The sequence below is a fragment of the Sardina pilchardus genome, chromosome 6, assembly GCF_963854185.1.
Source record: "Sardina pilchardus chromosome 6, fSarPil1.1, whole genome shotgun sequence".
Lineage (NCBI taxonomy): Eukaryota > Metazoa > Chordata > Actinopteri > Clupeiformes > Clupeidae > Sardina > Sardina pilchardus.
The window spans coordinates 8,060,736-8,070,156 of NC_084999.1; the positions used below are offsets into that span (position 1 = coordinate 8,060,736).

Consider the following 9,421-nt stretch of genomic DNA (forward strand, 5'->3'; position numbering starts at 1 on the left):
GCTAGGTGCTTAAAGTGTCTCCAGTTGTATATGTTTATGTAGTGCGGCGTAGTATGTGTGTGTGTGTGTGTGTGTGTGTGTGTGTGTGTGTGTGTGTGTGCGTGTGAAAGAGAGAGAGAGAGAGAGAGAGAATTTTTACAAATGCATTTTTTTCTTTATTCTTTTTTTCAGGAGTGTGAGATTCTGGAGATAATTCAAAAACTATGCTGTAAGTGATGGAAATGTCCAGCAATTGCTTTCGCCAGTGGTTTGAACTAACTGCCCTGCACCTCATAAATTAACTTTGCAATGACTGATTTAAAGCACTAAACACAAGCGCCTCCTTCCGCTGAAGGCTATGCTATCAGCAACACATCAAGAAACACAAACACTTTGCCAAACTAAACTATAGCACATGTAGTGAGAGGCCAAAACTAGTTCATTGCCTCCAGGAAGGAAGAACAGCAAGATCTGACAGAGTAAATATTTGCACATTCCTCCTGGACAAACACGTGTAGTAAATGTCCAGGTGAGGTCATGTTGTCCGTTTTGACAGAGGTGTTTGAATAGAATGTGGAGTGGAAGACCTGGATGCATTCAAACAGGAGGAGATTCCAGAGACCATCTCCCCATCTAAACAGACCCATATAAGTCCATGCCTGTCTGTGGCTATCTGTGGTCCACAGGAGACAAATCAGAGCAAACAATTTCAAGTCTGTTACTGTATGTTTGAACATACAGCCCTGAACAAGGGGCCAAACAGAGAGAAACAGTATTTACTGTATAGGTGAAATAATGCCATTTCTTTTACTTTTTCAGCTTGCTGTGGTAAGTCATTTGTATTGTATACATGACATTTTTAATTGTCATTAAAAGATTAATGTTCGAAGTGGCCATTGTCCATATTCACTTTTCACATCTAGCAATGCATAAAGCATATTCATATTGGTTATCATAGTCAATGAAGAAGTGGAATCCTCTAAACATTCATTCATTCAACCTTGATTTATTCTCCGAGTGTCATTGAGGGTAGCCCTCATTTTCAATGAAGCCGAGATAAAAAAATTAAAAAAACCTTCACAGTCTTGTCCTCTGTTCTCCTCCCAGTTGTAACACATTCTGCTTTGTTGTTGTATGTGGCACATGCGCGTTTGTGTACCCCTAGAGTGTGAGTGTGGACCGGTGAAGCTCCTCTTCGTGCTGGACAGCTCCGAGAGCATCGGGCTTCACAACTTCACCCTGGAGAAGGAGTTCATCATCCGCATCATCAACAAGATCACAAAGTTCAGCAAGGACAAGGTGGGTGACACCATGGAGAGGGTGTGGAGACGGGCACGTCAGAGTCACCCGTGCCCCTTTTAGTCGGCAGGCCAACACCAGGAAATGTGCTTAGAAAACACTTTTGATGGCATTTTTTGTTAAAAGTTGGCAACCATGCTAGAAGTTATTAGAGGGCTCTGAGGTTCCAGAATCCAGTGGTTGCCAAAATCATATTCATAATTTAAGGTCAAATTTGAAGGTCAAAAGGTCAAAAACAATGCATTTTATGGTTTGTCTTTTTGGGGGGCTCCATTTTCATAGCATTCTTTTTAAAAAGTTGGCAACCATGCTAGAAGTTATCAGTAGGGTCTGAGGTTCCAGAATCCAGTGGTTGCCAAAGTCATATTTTGAATTTAAGGTCAAATTTGAAGGTCAAAAGCTCAAAAACAATAAATAAATGTTATGGATTGGCTTTTTAGGGACCTCTTTTTTTCATGGCATTCTTTTTTAAATGTTGGCAACCATGCTAGAAGTTAACAATGGGGTCTGAGGTTCCAGAATCCAGTGGTTGCCAAAATCATATTTAGAATTTAAGGTCAAATTTGAAGGTCAGAAGCTCAAAAACAATGCATTTTATGGTCCGTTTTTTGGGGGGGCTCTATTTTCATAGCATTCTTTTTAAAAAGTTGGCAACCATGCTAGAAGTTATCAGTAGGGTCTGAGGTTCCAGAATCCAGTGGTTGCCAAAATCATATTTAGAATTTAAGGTCAAATTTGAAGGTCAAAAGCTCAAAAACAATAAACAAATGCTATTGTTCGTCTTTTTGGGGACCTGTTTTTAATGGCATTCTTTTTAAATGTTGCCAACCATGCTAGAACAGTGGGGTCTGAGGTTCCAGATGGTACTTGCCACAATGATAGGTAAATGTGAAAAGAATTTAGATTTTAACACTCACATCAGAAGCGACCAGGTCGCCGGGCTCACTGAAGAAGCGTCCACATGAGTCCGCTTCAACATGAATTTGTTTTATCCACTCATGACTTTATATTGGGATGTTTGATTTAGCTTATCATAGAGCGTCTCTGGCCTGTCGAAAATGTGTACATTCCAATTGGTTTTCGCCGAGCTACATCATAGTTCATTGGCATATTCAGACTTTTAACTTTTTCGATCTGGTCACCCAATTCGTTTCGCTTTATTATTTTGTTTGATGTGAGGCACATTGAGCTCCCCTGTATGAAATGCACTATATCAATAAAACTTGCCTTGCCACCGAATTTGCAGAGAAATAATGACTTTCGTCACTCTGGTCGCTTCTGATGTGAACACACGTTTAGGTGATTAGTTACAAAAAAACAAATCTTCAGTTTTGCGGATGACATGAAATAAAAGGACATCATTAGGAAATAAAAACCGAGAGTAGAGACTGTATTGCACACTTTCCATGAAGTTGCCATTCTCAGTGGATTTTCGACGACACGTGGAATTATGCATGGTCTACAGGCAAACTATGAGGAGGCTGACACACGCATCATCCTATATGCTGGAAGTAATTAATGCTGGGTACGAGAACATCATTGTGAAGTGCCGTGATACAGATCTCCTCCTTCTGTTTCTTCACTTCACTAGGGACCAAGTCTGCAAGGTGTGGATGATGAGTGGGACTTCCAAGGAATATGAGTGCTACCCAGTCCACCTTATCAATGAGTTTCTACCTCGGGTAGTTGTGGATAATGTACTCGGCTTCCATGCCCTAACTGGTTGCGATACTGTCTCCTCATTTGCTGGACATGGGAAGAAGTCATGTTGGACTGTGTATTTGCAACACCCAGAACTGTTACATGTTGTTGGTTGGGATGGGCCTCAAGGTGACATTGAGGAGTTTTTGTGCCATCTGTACAAAGCACCATGCACATCTTTGGGTATTGACAGGGCTAGACATGACTTGTTTCAGAAAGGCAAAAAGGCAATGGAAATGTTACCTCCAACAAGTGATGCATTGTCATTGCATCTTGCACGTGCAAATTACCAGGCAAAGGTATGGCTGCAATCTCACAAGGTAGATGTTATGGCCTGGTCAGATTACACGATATCACCCCGATTTTGGCCATTTGTCATGACCGACAAGTTTACAGCATCGTATCCGATTTCAAATGATCGGGCACGGCATCAAACGCGGAGTGAATCTTATAAGGTGACATGCTTCACGACTTGCGATTTGTCGTTCACGACGTTCTAAAACAGCCTGACCAAAAGACTGGCTTGTCAGAAATTTGACGGCTGTCGTATGACGCGACCGATGCTTTCGGTGTATGTGGCCACTCTCCCGAGCAAGACGCGGAGAGGTTTTCATGGTTCTAAAATCGTATAGTGTGACATGGTAGATCGTAAACGACAATCGTGAGCGACAAAAAAATGGTATAGTCTGACCCTGCCATTAGTGAAATCCCTGAGGAGACAGGTGGTTGGAAGGTTGTAGACCAACACTTGGTTGTGTGGCTCAGGAACCTCCTGTTCCAAGTAGTTGCTTGGAGCTGATAACTTAGTTATAGAACCTAGTGCCGTACACATGCCTGCACTTGCCTTAAGAATGGACAGCCTTGCACACCTGCATGCGGTTGTGAGGCTGATTGATGTCTCAACAATGTAAGGATGGAACATGATCAGGACGAGACAGCCTTTTTGTAATACAGCAACAAAAAGTGCACATTGCAAAACATTGCATATAAAAACATTCAGACAGTCTGAATTGACATTTGAATTGACATAGACATTTTGCCTTGAAATAAAAAGCATTCTTGTTATTTATTAGCAATATATTCTCTAGAGAACGTGTTGTGTTATTCATAGCATAAAGGAGTAATGGCCATATCAATTCTAAATATCCAAATTATTTATCAATAACAATAAATATTTATCAACATTTTTTTCAAACTTTTCAAAAAAGAATGCCATGAAAATAAAGCCCCCCAAAAGACTAACCATAAAATCTATTGTTTTTAACCTTTTGACCTTCAAATTTGACCTTGAATTATAAATATGATTTTGGCAACCACTGGACTCTGGAACCTCAGATCCTACTAATAACTCTAGCATGGTTGCCAACTTTTTAAAAAGGATGTCAAGAAAATAGAGCCCCCCAAAAAAAGACGAATCATGAAATCTATTGTTTTCGACCTTTTGACCTTCAAATTTGACCTTAAATTATAAAAAATAATGTTGGCAACCACTGGATTCTGGAACCTCAGACCCTACTAGTAACTTCTAGCATTGTTGCCAACTTTTAAAAAGGATGTCATGAAAATAGAGCTCCCCAAAAGACGAACCATTAAAATGTATTGTTTTCCACCTTTTGACCTTCAAATTTGACCTTAAATTATAAAAATGATTTTGGCAACCACTGGATTATGGAACCTCAGACCCTATTAATAACTTCTAGCATGGTTGCCAACTTTTTAAAAAGGATGTCATGAAAATAGAGCGCCCCCAAAAGACGAACCATGAAATCTATTGTTTTCGACCTTTTGACCTTCAAATTTGACCTTAAATTATAAAAATGATGTTGGCAACCACTGGATTCTGGAACCTCAGACCCTACTAATAACTTCTAGCATGGTTGCCAACTTTTAAAAAGGATGTCATGAAAATAGAGCCCCCCCAAAAGACAAACCATTAAAATCTATTGTTTTCAACCTTTTGACCTTCAAATTTGACCTTAAATTATACATTTGATTTTGGCAACCACTGGATTCTGGAACCTCAGACCCTACTGATAACTTCTAGCATGGTTGCCAACTTTTAACAAAAAATGCCATCAAAAGTTTTTTTTAGGGTCTTGGCCTGCCGACTATTTACCCACTCTGGCTGGAGGGTCCTTTACATTGCATTGGTGCTGATATTCTCATGGAAAAAAGGTTTAAATGTATTAAGCACACTTTTTGTCAATACATTATACAATCATGTAACTTCAACTATTCTTAACAAATATATTAGCTATTTAGTAAAGTAATATATTACTTTACACTCAACTGTACACAAAACATACACACAAATACACAGCCTAGATACATAAACATCACAGATGCCCTTTCTGTTGCCAAAAATAAACACACTTGTAAACTTGCAGTAGTTTGCTATGAACACTTCTTCTCTCTTTGATGATTATTATTGGATGTATGTATGAATAAGATAGAAAGAAATATCGAAGGTCTCTGTAAGAGCAGAACAGATACATGACGCACAGCCCCTGCCTTCATGATATAGAAATATTGTTGGTTTAAATTCACGTTAAAGTGTAAGTTTGGCGGAAATTGAAAATAAAGCTAATTTCTGAATGAAAATACATCAACTAAGCCGTGGAGGAAGTAATTTTCGCTCATCACGCAGTACAGAGCTAGCACGGGCAGGAACGACAGCCCAAAATCGCAAACATGGGTGTGGATGGGGATTGGAGCCACACGCTTTCAAAATCGCATTTTTAAACCACTAACATTGCTCAAAACAGCGCCAAACCTCATCAGTAGCTTGCTCTAAGTGTCTACACATAAAACTAAGCACCAAACAGTCTGTAAACTTTGGAATAGTCAGTATACACGTAGAATCAATTCGACACCGCAATTCCATCTGAAGCACAGAAATGTCTCGCGAGATCTCACACGGAAGCACGGGACCTATTCCTACAGGTAGTCAAAATCGCATTTTTAAACCACTAACATTGCTCAAAACAGCGCCAAACCTCGTCTGAAGCTTGCTCTAGGTGTCTACACATAAAACGAAGCACCAACAACTTGGCTCATGAACCCGACGTTTATAAAAGAAGACTGTTATGAATATAACCCCTTCCAGCTCCTCACGAAGGAAAGTCCACGACCTCTCGTGTGAGATCTCGCGAGACATGTATGTGCTTCAGATGGGGTGTTGCGGTCTCGAATTGATTCTACGTGTATACTGACTATTCCAAAGTTTACAGACTGATTGGTGCTTCGTTTTATGTGTAGACACCTAGAGCAAGCTACTGATGAGGTTTGGCGCTGTTTTGAGCACTGTTAGTGGTTTAAAATGCGATTTTGAAAGCGTGTGGCTCCAATCCCCATCCACACCCACTGTTTGCGATTTTGGGCTGTCGGTCCTGCCCGTGCTAGCTCTGTACTGCGTGATGAGCGAAAATTACTTCCTCCACGGCTTAGTTGATGTATTTTCATTCAGAAAATAGCTTTATTTTCAATTTCCGCCAAACTTACACTTTAAGCTATCATTCAGCTGCAGGAACGACAAACTACACCTTGAGCATGTGTTGAGAATATGCCTTCTAAGGATAATGTGCATAATGTGATGTAATGTTTTTCCTCAATATCTCTGGGTTCAGTGTTGTGTTGAACATTGAATTGAGATGAGGTCAGTGGTGTTTGAGTGTCTCATGGGTAATTGTGTGTGCAGAATGAGCCTGGCTCTCGTGTGGGCGTGGTCCAATACAGTCATGAAGGGACTCAGGAGCTGGTGTCCATGGATGACCCCAACATCACCTCACTGTCCCAGCTTAAAAGGTGAGAAGAGATCCCATGGGTCCTCCTGCTGGAGCCGCACACTTCCTGTACTGTGGAAAATTGTTTATAAAACATCATGTCAACATATTTCAAATCCCTCTTGGATAATAGGATATGATGTAATGAGTTCAGTCTTTTATTGAATCAGTCTTGTATATGATTGGTTTTAGTGCGGTGAAGAACATGCGCTGGATAGCTGGGGGTACCTACACAGGTGAAGCACTGGACTTTGCCAGCAAGGCTTTCCGCACCTCCCAGCTTGACCACAAGGTGGTGATAGTGTTGACAGATGGCAGGTCTGACCCACGTGACACAAAGCCACTGTCATCACTGTGCAGCATACCCAACAACAGAGTAAGCCACCTGTTCTCTGTCTTCAACTTACAGAATTGACAATATAGCTATTATGCTCATTGTTTTAACATGTCATAGCATTACAGTGTAGATTCAAATGGCTCATTCGACCTTTTAGCAGGGTTGGAAATGGTGTTGTGGTGCTTCTTCCTTTTGGTATTTCAAAGTATGACACAGGTGATTTAGACCTCGAGAAACTATTTAAAATTGTGGAAAAAGGGTGCAGATGTGTGACCTTTAAAATGACGTTCTCAAATCTGAGCGCCACTCACTTTACCCTGCAGGTGCTGGGAATAGGGATCGGTGACGTGTTCCGCCGAGCTCCGCATCACACGATGCTGGGGAGAATCAGCTGCTTGGAGTCATTTGGTGCAGGACATTACCTGAAAATAACAGACCACTCTCAGCTTCTGGAAGATTCCTTCTTTGAAAATGTCACCAACTATATCTGTCAAGGTAGCCCCACAGATCTTAACTTGCTCACCTGGTCTGCACTCCAACTTATTTTCAGTTGCATGATACAACATACGGTACACACATTAGGCATTTCAATCTGTCATGATTGCTGTGCTTCAGACTGCTCATGCAGCCAACAAAAGTTGTTGACATGCCACAACAATCCGATCGGACTGAAGTTACAACAATCATCCTGAGCCTGCTAAAACTTCTTGACAAATCAGCTGAGAATTTGGCCTGAATCTAAAGTTAAGTCTGGCCCAACTGAAATTGGGCAAAAATTGCTCAGTGTCTGCCAAAATATTCTATTCTAGAACAATGAGACGTTCTACTTTCTTCACTCTCCAAGCCATTAAGCCCTTTTGCAACACGCACCACTTATCTCTGATTTGGCTATTGGCACAGTTGTAACTGTTTAGATACTAGTATTTCTAGCTGTCTAATATCTTCCTTTTCTTTTTTTCAGACAAAAAGTGTCCAGACTACACATGCCGAGGTACAGTATGCATCTGCCTATTGTGTTCATTCTCACGCTACTTTCTCACACTCATCAACTCATGTTTACTTGGACACCAGCTCCAGTTGAAAACATCTTGCAAAACATGCTGGCAATTATTCCCTGCATACTGTATAACAGTGCTGAGTAGCCATCATAACATTTACATCAGCTAAAATGATTATTACACTGAAAAAAAGAATCCCCTCATCTTCTCCCAGCTGAGTTCAAGGAGGCAGCTGACATCGTTTTCGTGCTTGACGGATCCTCCAGTGTGGGCCAGAGGAACTTTGAGCTATCCCGAGCATTTGTGGGACACATGGCGGAGCGGCTGCTGTCTACAGACTACAGTGGACTCCTGCGCCTCTCGGTCCTGCAGTACGGCGGGGCCCGGCAGCAGAGCGTGGAGGTCCCGTTCACCGACCAGGTGGACGACGTGCTGACCCGACTCCAGGCCGTGCGGTACATGGACGGCACCACGGACCTCCCGGCCGCCCTGGGCTTCTTAACCACCACCGTCAAAAGGGAGGGTCGGCGCGGGGTTACCCAAAAGGTGGTGCTCTTCACGGACGGCCGGTCTGAGGCCACTGCCCGTGCTGACATACCCAAGGCTGCCGCAGCCGCTCTGGGGCAGAACATGCAGGTGTTTGCCCTGACGGTGGGGGAGATCGTGGACGAGACGGGCGTGTGCCAGCTGGTGACTGGGCAAGCCAGTGGGTACAGTTATGAGGCTGTGGACCGCAGAGTCCACCGGGTGGCTCATTACTCTGATCTGACCAGGCGGGTGATCATGCAAAGCCTTGCCAAAAAATTGGCTAAAGCCTGACTGCCTTAAATCGTGCAGGCGATGGTGATAACTGTAATAGCTACTGGTATTAATATTGACAGTATTAATTCTGTGACATAGGGGTTTTAAGAGTAACTACTGTAATGCTTGGAGACGATTTATTGTTGTATGTTTGTGGTTGTTAAATTGTTAAATCCCAGGATTTCGGGATTTTACAGGCTGTACATTTGCCTACACTACATTATCATCACAGACATGAGTAACCTATGGGAGACAATGATATGTGAAAATACACTGGAAGACTACATTCAATAAAGATATGTGGAAAAGATGTTTGTTTTCTTGAAATCAATGTATAGATTAATTGAGAATGCGTACCTATGAGAGATGATAGGCCTATGTAAAACAATACGCTATAGGCTTAAATAAAGACTTAATTAAACATGAGATGGGGAAAAAAAATAAACTTGTTGTTCTGTAATTCATTTTTATTACAGCTTGTCAAAACGAGTTCATTCATAAGGATTTGATATCTTCTTCAGACT

The 9,421-nt window shown here is 41.7% G+C and overlaps 2 protein-coding genes across 2 annotated transcripts in view; both read left to right on the plus strand.

The window, feature by feature from the left end:
- Nucleotides 1–296, plus strand: part of LOC134082513 (collagen alpha-1(VI) chain-like) — a 79,315-nt gene extending 79,019 nt beyond the window's left edge. Inside the window, exon 29 of the mRNA XM_062538274.1 lies at nucleotides 172–296. Within this exon, the coding sequence (XP_062394258.1) occupies nucleotides 172–216 (45 nt within the window). The 3' untranslated portion in view covers nucleotides 217–296. The remainder of the gene's footprint in view (nucleotides 1–171) is intronic.
- An 826-nt stretch (nucleotides 297–1,122) lies between these two features.
- Nucleotides 1,123–9,338, plus strand: LOC134082293 (collagen alpha-1(VI) chain-like). The gene is made up of 6 exons (XM_062537941.1): nucleotides 1,123–1,278; nucleotides 6,677–6,783; nucleotides 6,954–7,137; nucleotides 7,422–7,593; nucleotides 8,060–8,089; nucleotides 8,311–9,338. The coding sequence occupies exons 1-6, from the start codon at nucleotides 1,123–1,125 to the stop codon at nucleotides 8,913–8,915; spliced, it is 1,254 nt and encodes a 417-aa protein (XP_062393925.1). The 3' UTR covers nucleotides 8,916–9,338.
- Nucleotides 9,339–9,421: the final 83 nt, after the last annotated feature.